General features: G+C 46.6%; 1 protein-coding gene across 2 annotated transcripts; it reads left to right on the top strand.

Annotated features, from left to right (window-relative positions):
* The first annotated feature begins 1,167 nt into the window (after positions 1–1,167).
* LOC119453771 (zinc finger protein 239-like) lies at positions 1,168–23,579 on the top strand. 2 transcript variants are annotated; one of them, XM_049668498.1, is made up of 5 exons: positions 1,168–1,413; positions 1,481–1,522; positions 3,661–3,796; positions 14,645–14,769; positions 22,682–23,579. In XM_049668498.1, the coding sequence occupies exons 3-5, from the start codon at positions 3,710–3,712 to the stop codon at positions 23,463–23,465; spliced, it is 996 nt and encodes a 331-aa protein (XP_049524455.1). In that variant the 5' UTR covers positions 1,168–1,413; positions 1,481–1,522; positions 3,661–3,709; the 3' UTR covers positions 23,466–23,579. The 2 variants fall into 2 exon arrangements, with proteins under 2 accessions (XP_049524455.1, XP_037571754.1); XM_037715826.2 differs by lacking the exon at positions 3,661–3,796 and having other exon boundaries at positions 1,169–1,413.
* Positions 23,580–24,485: the final 906 nt, after the last annotated feature.

The raw sequence follows: 24,485 nt of genomic DNA on the forward strand, positions 1-24,485 counted from the left end.
AATTCTTGGGTTTTACGTGGCAAAACCACGATATGATTATGAGGTACCCGGTTTAGTTTTTGCCACCTGGGGTTCTTCAACGCGAACCTAAATAGAAGTACACGAGTCTTTTTCCATTTCGGTCCCATTGAATTCCGCGACCTGGATTGAGACCGCGAGCTCCCGAATTAGCAGCGCAACGCCGTATCCACGATATAGGCACTAATTAGGCTACCGCGCAGGCTTTCTTTCTTTTTTTTTTTTATTTCTTGAAGTATCGACTGGAAAAAAAATTCCACGTACGGCTTACGGCCAAAGATTAGCATATAGAATGGCTAACTAAAACCGTTTCCGGCGCGCGAGGTCCGACTGCAATAAATTTATGACCCCGTACCAATTACTCCACATTCTGTTACGCGAGAAAGGCGGAAACTTTATTGGAATGTTGCACTGCAGTTTACTTTTTTTTATCTATACCAATGAGTCCCGTAAATCTAAGTACAAAGCGCGCGATGGGGCAGATATGCTTTACTTGTTTGAAGCGGCAAGCAGGAAAGTTACATATGTTACAATTGCTTCGTCTGCTTTTCGCAAGACCTACTGATAGAAAACTATATGCGCAACAATACATACGAGAGATACATGCTGCTTGAAGAACGAGAAAAATATTTTTTTTCTCCAGAGGGCACCGTACAATAATAGAGTAGAATGAAAGCCGACACTGCGGCCGCAATGCACGCGCAATCACCTAGTGGCATTAGAAAATAATAAAAAATAAATAAATAAGACAAAGGAAAGGAATTTATTCTTAAGGCATAAATACATGTCATATGCATTTATGAACCCCATTTGATCGGTATGAACGCAAATACCAGCGCGCGAAGTAGTACGAATGACCCTGCCGAGCAGTATCGCCAGCAGTTTCCCAAGGAGCGACCTTGATGCGGCCCAATCCACTTCGACCGCAGCGCCGCCCAAATATTTTTCCACGTCGGGCGCCTCACTGCAAAGCATGCGCCGCCCCAGCCGCTCGTCCCACTCGACCATATTCTAGTACACTCTACTTCTAGCCCATGCTTCTAGCCACCATGCTTCCCCTTTCGATCGTAGGGCTAAGAAGCTTGCGCCTCTGGCGGTCAGCACGTTAAACGCAGCGGCACAGGCAAAGCGACTGGGATGCACTAGTAGTCGTTTTTTTGGGAAGCCACTGAAAGTCGAGATGTAGTCAAAGCTAATCCACCCATGGCGGTGGTTTCGTTGTAAACATTCGCTTTTTCCATGAATCTTGTGAACTTGTGTTCTCTTACTTATTGTGTTAATGCCGTTAAAGCTGCATAATTGAGCGCGATTTAGCTTCCGAGCACTTCTCGCACCGCGATGAACCGGCAGCTACTACAGGCGAGGCGTTTGTCCGACGTTGCGGAGAGTGGCGCCGTGAGTGATTGTAGTTTCTGCGTGTGAATATCGGGCGCGAGTCTGACACCCCTGCACTTGTTCGCAGGTTGACGAAGCTTTGCAGCAGGAAAGGAGCGAGAAAGTTGCGGTAAGTCTTTCGGCTACATCTAGCGCTATCTACCGCGAGATGTGAGCACGTAGTGACACTATAGGGGCTGGTCGCTTCATCTACTGCAGTACATGCGGTCCCATGAGCACCCCTTTTCTATCGCCTATCATTGCCTTTACTGTACTTTCGCTCGCCTACGTGTGCAAGGGACGCGCGGGTAAAGTATCTTACTCCAACCTCTTGCTATTCAGTACTGCCTGTCCCGTTTTCAACCGCGTGCTTTGCGGTTAGGCGGGCAGGGACGCGCGTGCCAGCTGCGCTTGTTTTGGTTGCTCGTTTGTGCAGTACACGACGTGACTCCATTTACACCGCTCGGAAATATCTTCCCTATCGCGTGACGTCTGCTGAAGTGCTCTGTTAAGTGCTAAATTCTTTTTAATTGCAGTAAAATAGAATATTGGGCAAGTTGGTAAGCGTTCGTGATTGGTAGCGCAAAAGGAGACACACACACATAGAAGAAGGAAGATGACACGTGGGCTTACTGACAGCTTAAGTGTTAATTCACACACAAAAAATAATTTTAAAATGAATACTATGCGCATGTGTAGCAGATTCTTATATGCTGTCCATGGCTCTACAGTATTATTTATTTATTGTCGATACTCTCAAGGCCAACAGGGCATACAGAGAGAAGTGGGAAGACATGATGTGGTTGTGGCACACTTTCTTAAAGTTGGTACTGTCGGTGATAGCAGCGATAGAGGCAGGGAGGTGGTTTCATTCTATATTGGTGCGCTGGATGAAGGAGTTACGGTAAACACTCGAGCGGCAATTCGGCACTCCAACCTTGGACTGGCGGTCAACGCTTGACAAAATATTAGATGGACGAAGTAGAAGTTGGTCCTAAAGATTGTGATTAGTGTAATAAATTTTTATTTAAAAAGACATACACAAGAATTCTTGTGCCACAAGGCAAGGTCAGGTAAACGAAGGGTTGATTTCATGAAAGAGGCGCTAGCATTACGAGAATAATTGGACAAAATGAAACGGGCAGCGTGGCTCTGAATGGACTCAATGAGAATATTATCTCGCGGGGAAGCATGAGTCAAGGATGGTAAGCTTCTTGTAAGATGAAATATGCTTCTACAATCTCCCGTGCTAACTGATCACATAGGCTGTAGCAAACTTTTGTGTTTGAAAATTTTGCGCTGCAGCCGCACTCTGGGAAATGAGCGGAAAGATTGGAATTCGGTGTCCCTTTGAATGAATTCTTGTGCTCTCTGAGGCACTCATTGAAGCAACAAACAATTTTTCCGATCAAAGTGCTGCCACAGCTCAGAGGTATATTGTAGACGACACACTTCTTGCATCAGGTGAACTGGCTGCGGTGTCATATGGCGCACTCATGTGGTCTCTAGCAATCACACATTTCCTTCTGCTCACGGCGGCATACACCTTGCTGAGCGTGTTCTTGGCTGTGAACACCATCTGCACACCAAAAGTAGAAGCAGATTTCTTCAAGTCATGTGAAATTCAGTGCACGTATGAAGCACAACCACTTTCTGTCGATCTGTCACCTTCTCTGGCGTACCTTCAATTTCATTACAAACTTCTTAGAGGTGGATCACAAAACGTTTTCTGGGAAGCCTGCCTTGTTCTGCCTTGCAACTTGATCGTTGACACAGCCTTCGGTGAACGCGCAATCTGGTGAGAGCCAACTTCAGACATGACACTGCTATCCTGTTTTTTGCCAATTTTGTGCGGTCTGACTAGTACCGTAAAATCCCGAAAGATGCCCTACCCCCGAAAGATAATGCACCCCTGTTCTTGGCGCGATTTTCTAGTTTTCCAAAAACAATATACAACCCACCCCTGACAATAGCATCGTCCCTTTCGGTTACAACATCTTCGGAAACGAGGTTAGCTTGCGCAGGAGATAATCGAACAATGGGCACTGGCTGAACTCTGGCCATCAAAAAACAGCGACGTGTTCGTTACGGGTGGCTGCACACCGATAGTGCAGCCAGCTGGCATCAGTTCGATGAAACCATTCAAGGACAGCCTTCGGTGGGTAAGCTTTGTTTGAGCTGGGGCAGTGACGTGAGGAGAATCTTAAGAAGCCATCATGACAAGATGTCATTGACTTTGTTTCCAACGCATGGGCGGCCGTGAGCCAGGAAGTAGTCACCCGCTCTTTCAAGCAGAGCAGTATATCAACCGCCCTCGATGGATCAGAAGACAGAGAGCTTCATGAGCTGGGCTTCCTTCGGCGGTCTCCCCTTCCACTGCCCTGCCAACCACGTCAAACACCGTGTGAGGAGGTTGCCAACCTTTTGTTTGAAAGTGACAGCTGTTTGTTCGTTCGACTGTTTTGATGACAAATGAACTCAGTGCTATAAGTGCGTGTTCATTCTTTGGCTGCTATACATTTTTAAACTTTTTTTTACTCCACACTGAAAGTTAGCCCACCTCGTATTTTCACTCGATTTTCTCTTGATTTTAGGTGGGCCATCTCGGGATTTTACGGTAGTCATGAGAGGCTTGACACTCCCGGGAAGTTACGAGCTACCTGGTAGTGCACTAAGCACCCTCATAGGGCAACTAACAATATCACAATGGAGCAGTGGGAGGCACAGCTCGCCCGTTCCGACTTGGCAGGATAAAAGACCTTAATTAGCTAGGTCAGGCAGGCGGCAGAGGCCAGTGGGGCCCTGGACTGAGGGCTCTGACCACCGCTCCTTAAAATGTTTTCCAGTGTTATATCCCCTTCAGTCACGAATTATGATAGACTTTCGATAAATGTATGAAATTTACAAATATTTATGCCAAGGTAATGCATGCTCCATTGAAAGCAAATCTAGGTAGTGGAAGGACTCCTTGTGCATATTATGATGACTCATTATAATTATAGAGTTATCGAATATCTGCTTAGTGATCAGTCAGTCATACTACGTTTCTTCATAAAATAAATTTAGTAAACCACTCGAATTACATGCACAATTTAATTATTCGCTGCAAGCATTACTAGAAAGGAAAAAAAAAGTTATTTCACAGCTGATACCAAACCGCTTCACGTCGAACAGCCTGTCAAACACGGTAGTGCCTTCACCAAAGCGGTCGTCTATAGTGACACATTGCACTCAGAAATAAAATGGAGGTGCATTAGGTAAACGGAATTTTCAAGTTATTATAAGCTTAATGTTCGCGATCTATTCCTTGACACCACTGCAGAGAAATTGCGAAAATAAGTCGCGTACACAAATGTGTACGCCGTGACTGAAGGGGATATTTATATATATATATATATATATATATATATATATATATATATATGCACTACAGATGGGTTCCTTTTTGAAGTGCAGATTTACACTTGTGGAGCAGTATGCTTCCTTCCCTTGGGATTTCGCACGTGAAGTTCAAACCATCTCCTCTCTCCCTAAAGATTTTCAGGACATCCACGGGAGCTTGTAGAAAGTGTTGTTTCTTTAGTGGCACTACAAAGTTGTCTGCATAACGTCATACCTTTACGACCAAACCTTGTAGATCATTGTCTAGTTCCCTGTCTACTTCGGCTAAAACAGGTAGCTCAAGTAGGGTGCCACCGGAAATCTTCTGCATGCACCAGATATCTGGATGAACGTTTGATCATTCCAGCCTATGACAGACACTCAAGGTGAGGAAGTACTTGACTTTGATGAACAATTCATGCAAGATTCCACACCTATCTTTAAAAGTTAGCTCTTCATTTCTTCTGTTATGCATTTCTTTATTCGTTGTATCGAAGCATCATGCGGAAGTGCATAATAAAAATTTTGCAGGTCTACACTGATATCGGAGCACTTGCCTGGGTTCATGTTAGCAAATTGTAACTTTAAAAGAGTTGAGCACTTTGAATGAGTCACTTTTCACTAATGTCTTCTTCTCTGCTTTCTGGGGTTTTACGTGCCAAAACCAGTTCTGATTATGAGGCATGCCATAGTGGAGGGCTCCGGATTAATTTTGACTACCTGGGGTACTTTAACGTGCACTGCAATGCAAGCACACGGGCATTTTTGCATTTCGCCTCCATCGAAATGCGGCTGCTGTGGCCAGGATTCGATCCCGCGACCTCGTGCTCAGCAGCACAATGCCTTAGCTGAGTGACCGCGGCGGGTCCTCACTAATGTCGCCAACGTTCTTTGTAGGTAATTATGAATCGCGTGCTGCCAAGTGTCTTGTTCGGAGACGAAGGGACGAAAAGGTACGTCTGGCTTGTGTGTTGTTGCAAATAAAAGCATTTCTAATCGTGATTCTTTTGCCTTCTTGACACCTGCGTGGATTCTTTCCAGATTTAGTCTTTCTAAAAGAGCAACAGCTTGCTTTTTTTTATGACGCCTGTTTTTCTGCTGTCAAGCTTAAAGTTCTTGTTTATGGCATCAAGGGCTTTCTCTGAATATGGATTTCCTGGTACAGTGACAAACTATCTCCCTTGTCTGAGACCACGGGCTCCAAAATAGAGTAGATAAAATAGTCGACTAATGGCTTGAATAATTTGTGGTACTCGCAGTGCATTTCGAAGTCACAGCATTGGTACATTCTTTGACACAGTGTGAACGCTCGTTCTCATTGATCTGGCAAGAAACAGATTGGCACACGACTGCTCGGTCCACTCGCTTTAGCCAAGGCTGGAAGCAAAACTTCTGTCCCAGCTTTAAGCGATCCTTGAAGTGCTCTTTTACCACTTCGTCCACCAGCACCAATACTTTGCCCATAGGGTGACCTTTCTTCCTTCATCAAGGCAGCGTGGGTCTGACAGCGTTCCAGAGAAACTTGCTTATCTGGAGAATTGTCTTGCACCATTCTGCGTAGTTCTATTCAAGTTTCTCTTCTCCAGTGCGACCACAGTATAGACCCTTTGCATGGCGATTCCGTGGGTGTCACCATGCTTGATCACGTGGTGATGCGACCATCACTTGCCTCAGCTGCCTCTGTTGCCTCCATGCTTACAATGGATGTGCATGACACCCCACTGCAGCTTAGCAAACCTCTTTTTCGGCAGATATCGTAGACGGTGACTGGGCAGACGACACGAAGCTTTGGCCACAATTTCAGAGCACATGTAAGCGCTTTCATAGTTCATTATGCCTTGTCCAAATGGCGAGAGCAACATGTACATGCTTGTATACTAGAAATTGGGCTAGAATTGTCTTGGAAGCTGTCCAAACTCTCCGCTTATGAATTAAATCACGATCAGTGTGTTTTGCTCTTCCTCCTTTATTTGCCACTCATGTTCAAGTAGTGGCTTGTCATGTTCCTGACTCCGTAAAGTTAATCGGCTCTGTCACTATCGGATTGTCTTTCTGCTGAATTGCTCGCACCTGTGCTCAGTTCCGATCGATTTGCTCTTGCTGTGCATAAAGCTTGGAATGTAGATGTTCTTTTGTAATAGCTTGTAGCAAAGACGTATTATCGCTATTCACTCGCTTACTCTGTGGACCGTCGCGAAACGTTCAGCTTCGAACGTTCGTGTCTATGTAGTCTTTCGCCCGTGCTTTGGCGCATTAATTCAAGAGTATGCCCATTCCCTTATTGCTAATACGTTGGTGATAGAGTGGGCTTAAGCTTGCGTGTGAATTGTAGTGGGTATGTGTAGATAACCTGTGAGAAACTTATTAGGCCAGTTACTCCCTTTTGCAGTGTATAACGAGCAGTACTCACTCTTGCCAATGTTCCGGAGTTGAAGTCCCTTCTTTGGAAGGTTAATTTTACAATGCTGATAGACGAGTGACTTTTTATCCTCAAGGAAAGCTATGCATTGTGAAGGACTGGCAATACAGGCACTCCTTATGTAGCCACAATCTGTAAACTTGGCTAGTCTGATTGATTCCATTAATTCCTTAATATCTAGTCACTATTTTTGCAGCCACTATTTTTGCTGCACACGTCTTTCCTCTAATGCCCCACATTTTGCAGCATGATTGGAGCATAGTGTGTTAAAGAACACTAGTCTCGCGCTATGCTCACGGCGGCCATGCTCACGGCGCCCACCCTTATGCACCTTCCGACGCCTGGATGTGATCATGCGCACTCCGAGCTGGCATGCATACAGGGTACCACATCCGCACCTGCTCCGGCCCTTTCTGTGTGGCGATGCGTGCGTGCGTGCCCGGCTGGTCCCAGCTAAAGGAAGGTGAGACCGCACCGAGGGAGAGCTGCGGCAAAGCTCTCCGGAAAGAACAAAGAACATTTATTGCTCTGGGTTTTCATACAAACGCAAGCTTAACAAAGCATGACCTAATCTGAATCTAATGGTTATACAAATGGGTGGCCAAATGGTCGCCGGTGGCCGCTAACGGCTCTTCGCGGCAGAGAGAACAAAGGTCAAGGAGAGGCCGCCTATCCTTCGGCCAGCACCTGCCATCGCGCACCCCCACAGCATCGAAAACTTCAAAGAGAACTAAACAGACTAACAGGCGGGGGCACGATCAGAAAGCGCTGCCTCGGGACTAGACGACTGAAGAGTGCGCCCGCTGAGGCCGGCACCCCGATGAGCCGAAGTTACCATTGGTCGGCGGCGAATAAAGGGGGCCGCCACTGGCTGAGAGGAACACTTATGCACCTTCCAACGCCTGGATGTGGTCTCCTCAAGCCCCGCCTTGCGCAGATGCACCTGGAGTGTACGCAAGAAAGGCCTGAATCCTGCCAGGAAGTCCGCCATTGACCTTGTCATGGGCGGGATGACAGCCGACTGACAGTGCTTTATGACACACTGCCATCCCATCTAGGCAGGGAGGCGACGGACATGGAGCTCTCGGAAACGCAATGGAATGGCGTCGCACAACTGTTGCGAGCACTTGAAACCCCACAACACCCAATTGCATTCCCGAGGGCTGATCGTGCAGTATCAGGGCAGAAGCAGTAACGGTTTCATATTTGGACACTTTCGCTCGGGCAACATGCGGCGCGCCACCGAAAGTACCATCTCGTTCCTCCAAAGCAAACTGCTCCACGAAAAGGGTATATACTAATTAGCAGTCCTTGTTGAACCGAGCTTGGCACCACCATTCTGAGCACAAGATTTGGCATAATCAAAGCATATGGCCAGGAGAAAGCTGTAGCCAATCGCATAGCGCCACCACATTGTTGGGGCACCCACAAATCTTGGTATGCCATGATGCTGTCCTTTCTCTGCACACACAGTGGAAAGTCTGTTTAATTACACTGCACAAGAGGGAGAAGAAAGCAATGTGGAGAAGATGGATTTTAGATTTTTGGCCCTTTGCTTGGGTATGTTTCCGCATTTCCGCTTCTCGACGTGTATTTTTGTAGGCATCTACTGCGCGGCATCCAAAAGCGCAGTAACGAAAATGTCCACTTCAAACAATAGAAATAACAGCCATCAGAAGTACATGGAGCAAGCTATACAGTCATGTGGAATATGAAGGCTAAAGCGCGGGTGTCAGCTGTTCCAGTAAATGGTCCACTGGGGAGTGCTTTTGGCGCACCCAAAACGGGACTTGACCAAGGACTGGACTACCTCACATAGGGCATAGGGCTTTTATGCAGTTTTCTCTACCTACCTACTAGTAGTTTTTCTAATGGATAGAAAATGAAATGGTTTTCTGGCTTGGTGCTCGGCTGTGTGAAGGAAGTTCTCATCTAGAATAAAGTATAGGTCCTCTGGTCGACGTTCCGCATGTTTGCTCTTTCAGATTACGGGTGGCTTTACTACAAAGCATCCACCACAGCGTGGGAGGCATTGTAACTGTTAGGCCATGTCCACAGGGTATCGTAAAATAGTATCGTGCTCGGCAGGAGCTACCACGCACAAGCATGTGGCAAAGCGCTCTCCCGAGTTGGATAGTTGTACTGATGGGGGTTCCGTGTTTGCGATTTAAAGGGAGAGGGTTCTGCTCTTTTTGCTTCTAACATCGCCTCTTCATTCCTTATTTCAACCTTTCCCCCAGTTTCATGTGCAACATTTTGGTCTCATGAAAACGATTAGGACCGACAGTGGCTGCCTTCAGTGAGAGTTACGTGCCAATCATTGTTCGACACACTTCATCCAGTGAAATATTGCAGATGAGAGACAGCGAGTCCGCAACGACATTTATATTGCAAATACAGTACAACCTTAATAATTTTGGATCTCAAGGCAGTAAAAAGGAATGTCCGAATTATCTAGGGTATTAGAAGAACAATAAGCAAATGCTTACAATGTCAACATGCTTTTATTTGCTGAATGACCCGTCATGGGCTACTGAGCACGAGGTCGCAGGATTAAAGCCCGGCCACGGCGGCCGCATTACGATGGGGGCGAAATGTGAAAACACCCGTGCACTTACATTTAGGTGCACGTTAAAGAACCCCCAGGTGGTCCAAATTTCCAGAGTCCCCCACTACGGCGTGCATCATTATCAGATCGTGGTTTTGGCATGTAAAACCCCATAATTTTTTTTATTTGCTGAATGAATGAGCAAATCTTGTTTCTATTTTGCACACAAGCAGTGCGGAAGCTGCTATTATCATCTCGTGACTGACTGGCTCTCACAGTAGGGCCACAGCACACATCTTCATCTGAGACACATTTCTCAGTTAATTTTTTTTCTCATAATTTTTTTTCGACAGAGAGCTGGTTGCCAACAGATCTTCGGTTCATGATGTAGCCCTTCATCCTCAACAGCTTTACAGCGAGTCAAAACGAAACTGCTGTTTGCCACAACCGTTGCAGATGAAACCACAGTCGTTCAGTGCCATCTTTGGCCTGCCTCCAGTCCGAACTAACCGGTGCGCGCACAATCTTATACCAATTTAATGAGGGTTTGCTGCCATAATATGGCTATGTACATTTTTGAAAGAAGGGAGCGGGGATGCCAATTCGTCCGAAATAACGGAGGCCGAATTAACGACCTTTTATTGAGTAGCCATTGCATGGAGAAAGAGAAAGTGCAGCTGTAGGCATTGAGTGGTAACGCAGAAAACTGAGTGATGACACAGTCAGGGGCGATGAACCGAGCTTAAAATTCTGAGGTGACGGAAGATTTCATTTCCAGAAGCATGTATAATACCCAGATCGTGCAAAAGGTGGCCACCACTCTGTTCTGATTCTTTTTGAGAAACAGATTTTGTTTTTAAGCTTAGAAGAGAGAGGAAAAAGCAGGCATAAAGGGGCGATGTCTGAAACAACAACGATGTCTGAACATGGCGCCAATCAGTGCCACTATCCAACCTCATACTGAGCACAATAGTACGAGCATGCTCCTGGGCAGGTGCCCTGCCTTTATTGACACTTGGGGACAACTTCTGGAGCCTCATTTGCCTGTATATCACAAAAGGCTGTGGATGGAGCAGCTGCTGTACCTTGTGGTAGGCTACGGCCGACAGGTCACCTACCACTGAATGGTACAGATGTCCTCCTGCCTGGTGTTCAGCTATGAAAAAAAGGCAGTTACATCTCGAAGAGGCCTATATTGGCTGTCTCTGGGTGAACACACCAATTGGAGTACAAGTGCTGTGGGTTCCCCGTGGCCAACCAAGTAAAGCCATAGGTTGAGCATCTGCTGCAGCTTTGGGCAACACTCTCTAACACAAGTGTCACCGTTACTTAAAGGTAAATTAAGTACAAGTGTGCTCTCTGGCGTGGTGTCTGGTCACTTTATGGGTACCTCTACACTCGGGAAGGGCACCCACCAGCATGAGACTGGCAGGCTTCTTTTTAACTGCAGCAATGGCCTAGTGGTAGACCATCCATCCGCCATGTATGCAAAAGGTACTGGATTCAAATCTCGGTGTTATTGGAAGCCCATCTATTTTTTGTATGCATAGAGATGTCTCCCGGCCTGGTGCTTGGCCATTGCAAGACATCACTTGGAAGTAGCGGTTCCAAACTAAAGGGCGTCCACACTTTATGGGTGCTTTGGGGTGCCACATGGGAAATTGCCGCCGTGGGAGCGCCCCAGAAGCTCTTGTTTGTGCTCACAGGGTGACGATGACAAGAACTTTTATTGGTCCTGAGAAACTGGCCAGGGGGAGGTCAAGTCGGTGGCTCCGCGCACAATGCCACCTGGAGGCGAAATCCCATTGCGATCTCATGGGCCCTCTGGACTGCCTGGAGCTGAATGTGGTGGTGGTCGCTTCTTAGGAACTCCTCCCACTGTTCATTTGTGGCAAGTATAGAGTTTTCTATGGCTGGGCACAGCCAGAGCATATGATCAAAAGAGCATGAATCGGCTCCGCATTTGGAGCACGACTGCGGAAGTGTGGGTCTAGCCTGCAGGGTCCGACGGGATTTACACAGCGCAGGCTCCTCCCCCAGGACAGTTCACCTCTAAAGACAGCCAAGCATCAGGAGGTGAGATGGGGGCCCTTATTTGAATGACCAGTGGTAGCGTGGTTTTGAAGCCGCAGCCGAGGCGGGCACCCGACCCCTACGCCACGACTAATGACCAGTCATGGCAGCTGAATAAAAATGCACAAGTCGTGTTTTCGTGGAGCGACCATGATCGGACTGACTGGACAAGATATTTGTTCCGTCTCTCACCTTTCCTGTTCTTTGCAGCAGCCACCATGCCCACTGAGATTCTTTTGGTATATATTATATACTGTCTTTTTCAGACTATAGTGCGCACCCATTGTGTAGTCCACAGTGAGCAATATAGGTCTAAAATAAATAGTTTTGTTTTATATAGTCCGCACCTGCTGTATTGTCCATAGGGACTAACCGGTATACAGAAGAGAAGCAAGCTTTGGTCAAGCTAGTGTCCTGCAGTGCACATCCATACACTTTGTTTTCATTGACATCAAATTTTTTTGCTGCTGTTCGATTGGACTTCTTGTGCTTTCTCGGTGACACTGATCTTGAACGATGCCATGAAGGCTTTACGTCTTTTTGCTGCCGTCACAAGTGTTCTTAGGTTTTGCGCATCTGTGAAGTTGCGTATAAATCCGTGGCACATTTTGCAATGAGGTTTCGTGCATGTGCTCACGAGTCGAAGCACTCAAAAGCAGCCACTTTACATATTGCAAGTAGCATTCACTTGCATATTCACTTGCATATCACGAGCTGCCTATATGGACTGGAAATATTGCTTATGCGCAGCGACAATCATGCGCACTCAATTTGGCTGTGTTGTAGCACGGGAATAATTTGCAGATGCAGTGTGAACTTCTTTTCTTCAAGTGTGCTTCCAACCTTTAAAAATATCATGTTTACTCCACACCACACATAATTTTAACTTTTAAGCTTGTATACTTCGCGGACTATAGTCTGGAAAGTACAGTGTATTTTCTTGGCATTTTTGTGAACTGTAGGTTTGTTTTTTTGTTTGTTTTTTCTATAGCTATTATCTGGTGTGACAGTATTGAAGTTCAATGCAGACCTTGCACCCCTATACTAATAGGATGGTAGTTTCTGTTATTCCGCATAAATTTTTGTGAAAGTTGCCGGATGGGTTTAAAAAAGCCACTGACACATTTCTCTCAGTGTTTGTGCATGCGGGAATAATCAAGATGCAGCCGCTGCATAGTTCTTGAGAGAAAATATGTTATTGCTCTTTATGATAAAAATAAAATATCTTGGCAAAAATGCAAATGCTGAAGAAAGGAAGTGAGTGATGTATCTTGGAGGGAGTGGTGGCTGCTGCAAAGAACAGCAAATGAGCGAGAGATGAACCAGAAGTGTCGTCCAGTCTCATCTTGGCCGCGCCATAAAAGCCCTTCGATGGCGCACTTACTGAAATGGTAAAGGCTCACGCGTGAACCTTCACATTGCGTGCGACTGTTCAGATCCAGTCCAAAGGGAAGAGATAAAAGAGGACCGCACCATCTCCTTCTGGTGAACACAAAGTGCAGGGCTACCCCGTCCTGCACTGAAGCAACACTGCGCGTGCGTCTCCTCCTCTAGCCCAGCCCTGGCTGCATATGGCTGTCCATATGGCTGGGTGCCTATGCGGCCCACGCTCCCTATCTTGGAGATGGTCTGCAGTGGGTGCAAAGCCTAAGCAAGTGGAGATGGCTGGTAACTTTCTCTGCACTGTGTTCTCGTGCACCTAGTGTTAGAGGTCACCTAATCGCAAGTTTCGGCGACACGTTGAAGCGAGAGGCAGCATGAAAGGCTCACTCCCCGCTACCGGCGCTTCGTACTACACCAGCATTGTGACAGCGAGTGTTCACAGTCATCAAGTGAGCTCAGTGAGCCTATGTTTGCGTGACACCATGCTTGGTAATTTAATTATTGAAACAGCATGGAATGTGATGTTGCCAACTGTGATGGTGCCATATGAGGAACACATAAACTGGGTAGGCATTGCTGGCTCACTTTCCATGTTTTTCAGGTGGCAGGCTCCTGATATGAATGTTACCTGTGCCTTTCCTGGAGCAGTTATTTGGTTTTTGCCCTAGCCAACCGCCTAAAGGTTTCTATGTTAGAAGGCAAGTAAGTGTGAAGAAGGGTTAAGGACAGAGTTGTGAAGGCTGAGATTATAACCATGAATTTACTGCAGATTGTAAACAACAGCTGGAGCTCTCTTTAATAATAATTTTATGTTCTGTCAGTAGTCTTTGGATCACATTCTTTAGTATAACACATGTAACAGTACGTGTAGGTACATTGTATTTAATGCCCCCGCTGAGGACTTTGGAACTGCCAGTTAGAAGATGTTAGAAGACGGACCATCGTCTGGTGCGTTGTGCCAAACGTACCCAAGTCGAGGCAATCCATTAGCAACCATTGTGTTGTTGCTGTGCGGACGCCTCTGCTTTAGGCTTATGGATGCCAGAATAGCCAAACAATCTCAGAAATTTCACGTGCTATGCGCACATAACTAACATTTCAGGTGAGTTTAGAGGAAGTGAAAGCTCATTTCAGTAGTTATTGGCAATCAACGAGCGTGACAGCGTAGCCATCACAAGAATTCACGCTGAAGCGGGAGCCATGGGTGCTGCCATGTTTGACAACGCTATTTCTTTGCATCCATAAACATTGTGAATGTTCAACTCGTCAAATAATGTACGCTATCATAGCGCACATAAGCCGCAGAAGCCCTATAACATTAAGAGCATGCGCAGTGAGGACAACGCTATTTCTTTACGTAGACAATGCGTTTACGTTTGCTTGCAAACGCTATTCTAAAACTGTGTTATTGAACTGTGGTAAGTAATGGCAGCATCTTTTTGGTGCAGTGTCCAGCTGTGGCCAGAGGGCAAACTTCTCAAACAGCAGCCGTGCTGTCTAGCTCTTGCCAAGAATTGCCAACAACTGGGACGAAAAGGAAACGAGGTTCTGCCACCATGACTGACAGCAAAAAGTGAGTCTTGCATTTGAAACAGGCATCGTGGTTCCCAGTCATGCAGTACTTATTGTATTTTGAGCGCTACGAGTAAAACAAAGAAATAATTAAGCAGGACATAGCACAATGAAAGCCATTGAATGGTTTGTTTTAAGATGCAATAACAGCCTTTCTATTGGAAGCTATGCACTGAAATAAAAAAATTTTAAACTTGTTTAAATAGCATTCTATAATTAGCTGGATAATTAGTGCAAAAAATTACCCTGGTTGCGTAAAGCCCCAACCAGACATACGCGTTGGAATGCGTCCGCACCATGCCTGGGCGCCGAGGCTGTGTCGTGTGTCTACTCGCTGCGGCGTGGACGGACACCTTGCACTTTCTACGCCCACACCAGCCGCTGCCACCGTGTCACGCGTGCGATGCTCCTCATGTGACCACGGCGAACCAACACAACTTCCTGATCGACTCTTTTTGACTGTGCGGATAGCTACATTCTTGAAGAAAATTGCGTAAACGCAGATAAAGCCTCCTTTTCTAGTAGTTTGTACGCAACCGATGACTGCGAGTTATAGTGTTGTGCAATCGACACGAAACCCAGCAGTCATTCAGACGCGTTTGATCGGACCCCAGGAACCCTGCTGCTGATTGATATTATCGCACCGATAACACAGCTGAGGTGATTCGTGCACTTCGTCTTTCACTAGTGTACTAAGAAATAATAGTTAAAAGGTTCTGAGGCTCAAATGTAGCATTCGCCAGGTACCCACACTGAGATCGATCGCTTCTGCCGAAGGTTAGGCTTACCGTATCCGCCGAGTTCGTCTACACTCTGTCGGGCCCGTCTGGGCTCAGGAATCAGTTCTACCAGAATAAGTCACTATATTTCAGCTTTCCCATCTCTGTTTTTAAATAGACCATATTTTCATGTCTAAAGTGTCAGCACAACAAGCGTTTGAGCGTCGATGTGACGCATTATAAAACAGTCCTGTCGCCGAAGGCTGCCAGCCGTCTTCTCTGATGGAGATATGCGACTACACAGACGTGTCGATTGAAATGCATTGTCAAACTAAGGAAATGTTGCATTTCCCTTGTGCGAAGAACAAGAAACGGCTGTCAAAATTAGAAGTAATAGCCCGTACAGCGTCCCGGGTTGGCGGTTCATTTGAGACTATTTTCGAAGTAAAATGGCCGTTGCAAAAGAAAATCAATGTTGTGGCACTTCCAGGCATACAATTAAATATGGACAACAACTTTTTATTTCTGATAGAGGAATAAGTTTTAGTTGTGGGGCGATAGCGCATCTGCCATGTCTGTGCGAAACTGAGTCTGCGTGTTGACATGGCAAATTATTCACCGCGTGCCGGTGTGGTGTAGCAGCGTGGCATCTGCAGGGCAGACGTTCGAATCCTAGTTGTGGTATACATGTTTTTTCATTTTCCCTCTTTTTTTTCTTATTGCTATAAAACGCTCTCTGGTGCTTTCTGTATTTACAAAACTATATATGGTAGCCAGGCTCCACATACAGTATAGATCACTTATAACGTAACCGCTTATAGTGCAGGACCAGATATAGTGCGGTCTTTTCAGACTCCCGTTAATTTTGCCATAGCACTCCATGTATACACGTATCGCTTATAGTGCAGTTGCGGGAAACGAAATACTGGTTACAGTGCGATTGCCTGGGAGTATGGAACTCAGCAGAGACGGCGAACGCTCCCCTCAAATGGGCGCCCCAAGGAGTGCTCCAGGAGCACAGAGAGACGAAGTGGAGGAGAAGGGCACGTGGTGCGAACGAACAGCCAGTGAGGCTGAAACCAGAATCTTGAGTGCGAGTCGTGAAATATCACGTCGCGCATAGCGAGCGAGTGCCACGAAACTACCAAGGCCGGCCAACGCTCGCTTCACGATAACGGCAGTAAACGAAACTTCAGGGAACGAGCGGCGCCGGCACGGCACGGCGAAGGGCGCACGCAGAGACCGTGGAATGTGAGGGAGGAGGGCGGCAGGGAAGCGGATTTCAGCGCGGCAACTCCGCCGCTTCGGTGGCTCCCCTCGCCCTCCACTCGTAGCTCCCTCACTTTCGACTGTCACCGTGTGCGCCCGCCGCCGTGCAGGTGCCACCGCGGCGCCAGCTCCCCGAAGTTGCGTTTTCTCCCGTTATCGGGAAGCGGGCTTTGGCCGGCGTGGGGCAGTTTCGTTGGCCGGCCTGGGACAGTGCCGCTGCTTCCCTCTGCACCGTAGCTGCAGCGTGCAAGGTCAACACGTGACTAGAAAGTAGAGGAAGCATAAAGAAGAAAGAAGGGTTCACTGCCATTTTCTACACTTGGCTACGGTAGCGTGGTTGAGACGTCGGCACGTACACGCATGTTCCGGCGCAACGCAGAATCGGCGACCTTGCCATTTGAGAGAGTGAAATTTCCGCCGCGTTTTTTTTTTTTGTTTTTGTTCGCGCCCGACATTGGGGGGTTTCTCCTAAGATATTACTCTATGGCGGTGGCGGAGCAATGCCGGCCGGAGGCGCCGCCGCGTGATATGGTTCGAATTAACGAGATTCGACTGTAAATTGAATGCAAACGTTCTAGCCGCATTCCTCGACTGTCGCATACACGTGGCAGCTCGGTGCATGTGTTTTGCATATGTGCGGGCCTTGAAAATTGTTGCTTTGGTTATAGTGCGGTACCGCTTATAGTGCGGATATTCGCGGCTCCAGCGACTTACGTTATAAGCGGTCTACACTGTATTTCTTGCTCTAGAGCTTCATTTCACACTAGTACCCAGCGCCCAGCGCCTACCAGTATGCTGCGCCTTAGGAAGATATAAAAATTAGGCTGCACTTGTCCGGCGTCCCAGTATCCAGCGCACAACACTGGACCCATAGTCCGGCATGGCATGTGGACACTTGATACTGGGTTTTGCAATAGAGATGCTATGCCAATGCTGCTGCAGGTTTCACCAGGTTCACAATACATGCATTAAGTCACAGTTGAGCTGACTGACCCACTGCAATGTCTTTTTGAAATATAAAAACAAATGTTAAGTTAACGTTTATTGTTTTATTGCCATCTTTAACACATTGCTTAAGTGGCCGTTAAAGGGGCCCTGAACCACTTTTTATCGAAGTGGAGAAAAACATTTGTAGTGAAAACAGGCTATTTCAGAAATACTTTGCTGCAAAAAGTACTTCAATGCGTTCAGCAGAAGCGCAGTTATTGGCAATCAAACACGGCTTCCACTGTGCTCAGCTTCCTCCTTCAATGTCTTGTACTGCGAAGGCTACCGCGGAGTGAGACGGGGCCACAACACTCTGCCTTCGAAATGTCACCGTGGTGCACAGTTCAAATTTCATTTTGTATGTTAACGTAGACGCCAGGACTTCCGATTTTGGTGCCTACGACGCACTAAACGTAAGCCAAACGCGATTGTCCACAGCTAGTTAACGTAGACGTCACAACTTCCGATTTTGGTGCCTACAACACGCTAAACGTAAGCCAAACACAGTTGTCCACATCGAGCAGCCAGTGGACCCACGGCAGCTGCGGTATAGCCGACCACAACAACCAATAGCAGCCGCGTCTTGGAATGTGCTTTATTACGTAATAAAGCACACAGAAGAGAGTGAGGATCATGGCTTCTGTTGAAACAAGTGCATTTGAGGGAAAGGTGACCTTGCACTCTGCTTGCGAGCTCCACGCACCGCCTACTATAGCGAAACTTGGCTAGGATGTTCACAGCAGTGTATGCTACTTGCGGACTATGTTATTTCACCAAGCCCGAGGGGTGGTTCAGGGCCCGTTCAAGCGAAGGCTAGGCTGCCTTGAACATGGCAACCTAGCAACACTGCGTCGCTGCGACGAAATGCGCGGAGACGCTCAGCAACTCCTGCACCGTATGGGTGCGCGCCCTCTTCCTCCGTCGGGCGCAATGCGACGTCAAGGGAGCGCGGCCCCTGCGGACGCGTTCCAACGCGTATGTCTGGTTAGGGCTCATAATCTCACGTTGCACCACTTCTTTTCTTGAACAACTTGGCTAACGTTAGCTAGGACGTCCTGTGTGCATGCGTGCGTGTGAGTGCGGGCATGCACGCGCACGTGTTGTATGTAAAGGTAATTTCTGCTATACAGTCAAAGCTCGTTAATTTGGCCCCCGTTAATTCGGAAATTCGGATAATTCGGCCTGCTGATTCCCTCCCTTCAAAAATGTACATATGTCTATGGCAGCGAACTCTCGTTAAATCGGCACGAAATTATGCGTGCACCGCTTAATTCGGAGTGGGGACAGGCCTAGACCGGCGCTGGAGTGAGTTTTTGGAGTTTTGGAGCGCAGAAATCAGTACTGGCACGTACACATTAGCGGCAAAACGCACGCGGCGCACCGCTGGCGGCCAAAACGCAGCGGCGGCAGAGCGGCCACACCAACCGGCGGCGCGCCGCTGTGGCAATCACATGACAGACTAGTCTCTTCCCCCCCTTCTCGAACTAACGGCTTAACATGTGTTGTCATGGCAATCGTGGAGCTCCTAGGTGCCTAGGGACATAATCGCTTAGGGACTTTTGAGGCACTGGTCTCCGCTGAGCGTGGCTCTCTTATCTCCGGACCGGGTGCAGTGACCTTGCCGAGCGCAGCTCCTACGTGCGTAGGGAGCAAATCGTTTAGGGCGCGTTGAATGTCTGGCGGTGTCTGGGCCACGCCGGCCGCGCTTTGTTATTGTAGCGTTTGTTCTAGTGGCGGGGAGCTGACGCGTGCAGACGATAGTGCGAAACGAGTTTCCAGCTAACACCGGACGTGAGTACGAAACGAGCGGTCGGGCGGGTCTGTATGACACCAGCTTCCCGCGCGCACGTCACGCAAGCGGGCCACTCTCATTGGTCTCCTTCATCCGCGGCACACAGCAAACCGCAAAAAAATTGGTCCAGGAGCGATCCCTCCGGCGGCAAGAAAAACCTGTTTCGCGGCGCGTGTCTTGGCACGCCGCGACGTGCGCCGAGAGAGGGCGTGCGTCTCGGCGCACGTCGCAGCACGCTTGCACTGGACGGATTGGTGCATGTGCGAAAAGTTGTCCTTGTCTCCCAGCTTTCAATGAAAAAACAAACAACCATCACGGACTTCTTTACGAAGTGAAGGTATGGAATAAAAGCCTTGTTCATATGCAGATTTTGTTGTCCATTCGATAATTCGGCATTCAAATAATTCGGACATTTTTTTACTCCCTTGAGATCTGAATTAACGAGGTTTGACTGTACTAGTTGTAGTTTCTTGCTGACGAACGTTTATGAGTGAAAGGCTGCCTTTACAGCATTGACTACAAGTTTTCGTGTTAAACTGCCACAGTTAAGTGTACATCAAGTATCGTATTTATTTGATTATAAGGTTGTCGCAATTATAAGGTGAGAGTGCAGTTGGGGGCACCCAAGAAAAAGAACTTAAGCGTGCACACTATATATGGCGTTGCAGAGTAGCTCTGTAGGGATTGCCCAAAATACCAAACAACTGGAAGCACCCGGACTAATCAGAATAATTGGTGCGGTTATAGTACGTGTATATCACCTTAAGGTGCACCTTACTTCATGGCAGTGCAAATTTCCCCTTATGGTGTGGATTTACGGCACCCTGCGCCGCGCTGTTTTGAACCCCCACTACATGTACTATAGACCAAAAACGTTTATGGACCATGGGATGTCAGAAAATGCTAAATATTCGAGCAGCTTTTAAGAGCAGCCAGTAAAACCATACATCAGAATGTTGTTCGCATGTACCAGTAGAGGCTGGAAATGGGAATACCAGGCTGCGTTTTGAGGATACAGAGATATTCAGCTTTTTGCAAGATCCCTTGGTCCGTAAGCTTTCTTGGTTGATAGTACATATATAACATGCATAACACGTACCCCACCTTTACTGTTGAATTTTTTAAATTCGCATTGGGGGGTGAGGGGGGTTATACGTGTGAAAGTATGGTACTGCCTCACTTGCCAAGGTTTATTGTGCATCTTACTTCACGGCAGTACAAATTTCACCTTATGGTGTCGATTTATGGCAGCCTGCGCCGTGCTGTTTTCAACCCCCACTACATGTACATATACACGGTGTTTGACTTAACTTGGGTCAATCTTTAAAAATATGCAAATGTCATGTAGCTGGACCAAACCAAAGTAATGTTTGCCGTCGCTTGGAGATACTCAGATTTTTTGCATTCAGCCTAATTAGATAATTAGTCCTAAATAATCAACTTCTCAGTTATTGTAATTAGATGAAAAGTTTAAATGAGAAAATTGTATAGCAACATGAGAAACTCACGATGCAGCTTTCTTTTGCTCAATAAGTGCTACATAAAAGTGTTTTTCCGAGCGTGAAAGATGCCCTCAAATACATGTAAAATTGTCGCGTAACTGGCCGCTAGAGGCACTTTGCGTGTATTCACGGGCATCTTTCATGCTCGGAAAAACACTTATGTAGCATGTATTGAGCAACAGAAAGCTGTATCGGGAGTTTCTCATGTTGCTCTACAATTTTCTCATTTACACTTTTCATCTAATTATAATAATTGAGAAGTTGATTAATTAAGATTAATTATCAAATTAGGTGGAATGCAAAAAATAATCTGAGCATCTCCAAGCGACGGCAAACAACATTACCTTGGTTCGGTCCAGCTATGTGGCATTTGCATATTTTTAAAGAATGGCCAAAGTTAAGAGAAACACCATTTATATCTTCCATAGCACGCACCCCACTTTTACTGCTGATTTTTAAAAATTCGCATGGGGGATTATACGCACAAAATTATGGTACTTGGCACTTGCCAAGGTTTATTGTGCACCATACTTCTCGGCAATGCAAATTTCGCAGTATGGTGTAGATTTATGGCTGCCTGCGCCGCGCTGTTTTGAACCTGCACTACATGTACATACTATATAACCTACATAGCATGCACCCCACCGTTACTGTTGAATTCTATTCATTTGCATGGGGGGGGGGGGGTATACCACAAAATTATGGTACTACCTCACTTGCCAAGGTTTATTAGTTGTGCTGGTCGTCAAAATCTGGATCGCCAAAAATTTGCCGCTGCTGCCACCATATTTCAACACTAACTGAATCTATCACTCTTGCATATAAGGCAAGGGATGACTTCGACGTTCAGGATTCAGGGGAAAAAACCTCACCTTATGTTTGAATAACTATGTAAATTTCAGGTCAGATGTAATGCAATTTTCTAGCTTCTTCACCCTGTTGTGTGAAGCATTCAAAATTTGGTATGCGTATTTGTTTAGCTATCAAGCTCTGAATCTAATCTTCAGATTCTGATGCTGGCTTTCATCTCCTTCATTGATGAGAAGGATAGGCAGTGGGTGAAGTGAAACGAAGCAACCATCTCGGAGGAGTTGACACACGACTCTTCTTTCAATCTCCTGTAGTTCTTATCACTGCATGGAGTCTTTCAAGTTGTCCTGTAAGAATATTCATTCAACACTGACCGACAAGTCAGTGATGGCTATATTTGATATTTTCACAGAAAGCTGATATTTTCACAGAACATAGTCAGAGGTAATACCAGAAATAATTTTGGTCACTACGTATAAATGCACGGAACATATCAGTTGGCATTTTCTATTTGACTGATACTGTGTCGCCACGGCTGCAGCACTGAGCTTTCCAAGCTGTGCTTGAATAACAAGCCATTATGCATATTTTTTGGTGTTCTCTGCTACAGCAGAATGCATTGTAAGATGTTGCTTAAGTGAATGCCTCCCACTAAAAGAGTGATTCGGTAACATTGTTTGCCATTGTGGAATATTATTAGCAATTTTTCACATTAAACCATTATTATTCAGATTCCTTGTATAGAACCACAGCACAAGACGAGTTATTTCTTCAGATCTCTGACCTCCCAATGTAACTAGCGTTATGCTCCACAACAAATGTTCCTTACTGCAGGATTCCGGACAGCATCGGAGCATGTAGCACCAAGCTAAGAGGCAAGGATGCGGCCGTTACATCCTGGGAGTGCCACGTGTGCCAGAAGATCCTGTGCTCCAGATGGTACCTCCGTGCTCACATGAGGGTGCACGCAGGCACAGAGCCGCATGCTTGCACCGTGTGTGGCAAGAAATTCGCTCTGAAAGGGTCTTTAGTTCTGCACAATCGCATGCACACGGGTGAAAAGCCTCATAAATGTTCACTGTGCCCCGCGGCATTTGCTCACAGTGCCAATCTGAACAAACACGTCTTGACCCACAGCGGGGAGAGACCACACGAGTGCGAAGAGTGCGGCCGGAAATTTGCTACGCGATCACATCTTGTGACCCACACCCGTACGCACACCGGCGAGCAGCCTTGGGCGTGTGAAGAGTGCGGCAGGAGGTTCTCCGTCCGGTCCAACCTGGTGTGCCACCTGCGGTTGCACAGCGGAGAGCGGCCGTACGTCTGCCACTTGTGTCCAGCCACTTTCTCTCAAAAGAGTCACCTCAACACTCACATCCGTGCGCACACGCAAGAAAAACCCTACGAGTGCCAACTTTGTCTGAAGAAATTTGCTCGGCATGAGAATGTTATGAGCCACGTGCACAGGGCACACTACGCAGAGAATCCCAGCACCAAGGCGGTGTCTCTCTCACCGAGCAGCGCCTGCACGCCGTGGGCAGGAAAGATTCTTAGGACATACAGCCGAGTGGGGAGCCATGGCCTTTGCAACCGTGCACGTGTGGGCGATGCAGAATAGGGAACACCTTCGTCGTGGTGTCAAAACACTTGTTCGGTGTTCCTTGAGACTCCTGAACAGCAATCTGGGTTGCCTTATCTCTAAGGTCTGTGATGAACATGTTGATTGATTCTTTATTGGTTTATCACAACGCATGTGTTGGGAGGCGAAGAGAAAAGCCATTCAAGGATGGCTTGAGAGAGTTTTTCGCCCCCGTACTGGCAACGACAGCAGCAGAGGCACAAGTTTACATTGTCGTACACATTGACAAACCATCATATTAAACACAGCAGTGTCGTACACTATGACGAAATCATCAAATTAAACACATCACTAGTTATTGCCCTACACAGAGCGTCATGCATTAGCATACATCACTTCACATCAGCATCATACACCAGCACAACACTTCATTGCAACGTTCACATTGTAATAGTGGCATTTAAGAATATACTTAAATACAAATCAAACACAGCTCTAGAGGTCAATTTTAGGCTAGACAGAATGCATACAAGTCGGATAATTTTACTACGCGAGTATCGATTGTTTTTTTTTTATTGTAGTCATTTAGTAAATGCAGAAGTTTGTTGTGAAGCATTTGCCGACCATAACCAGTGCGACAATACAGAACATTCCACATTTTTGTTGTTCTTGTGTTATGTGTTACTTCTTTTGGATAGAGATTTACTAACTCCGTGAAGAGAGAATTATGACACTCATAATTTAAGCGACATTCACGCATCAATTTGTACTCATATGTGTCTTGTGCTCTAATTATTTTAAGTTTTTTAAGAGCTGCACTTTAGGATGCAGAATTGCCATATTCTCAATTAGTCTCAAAAATCTTTTTTCCATTACTAATAGCTGCGGGAGGTTTGATTCTGTAGTAGTCGCCCAGGCCAAGTGACAGTAGTTTAGATATGAAGCAAACAGGGCATTATAAATAAATACTTATACTGGCTTCAGAATTAAGTGGCCGTTTCGATTCAGAATTCCCAGTGTCGCGTCTAACTTTTGTAATATCGCATTGACATGCTCATC

Source organism: Dermacentor silvarum, chromosome 5 (assembly GCF_013339745.2).
Source record: "Dermacentor silvarum isolate Dsil-2018 chromosome 5, BIME_Dsil_1.4, whole genome shotgun sequence".
Classification (NCBI taxonomy): Eukaryota; Metazoa; Arthropoda; class Arachnida; order Ixodida; family Ixodidae; genus Dermacentor; species Dermacentor silvarum.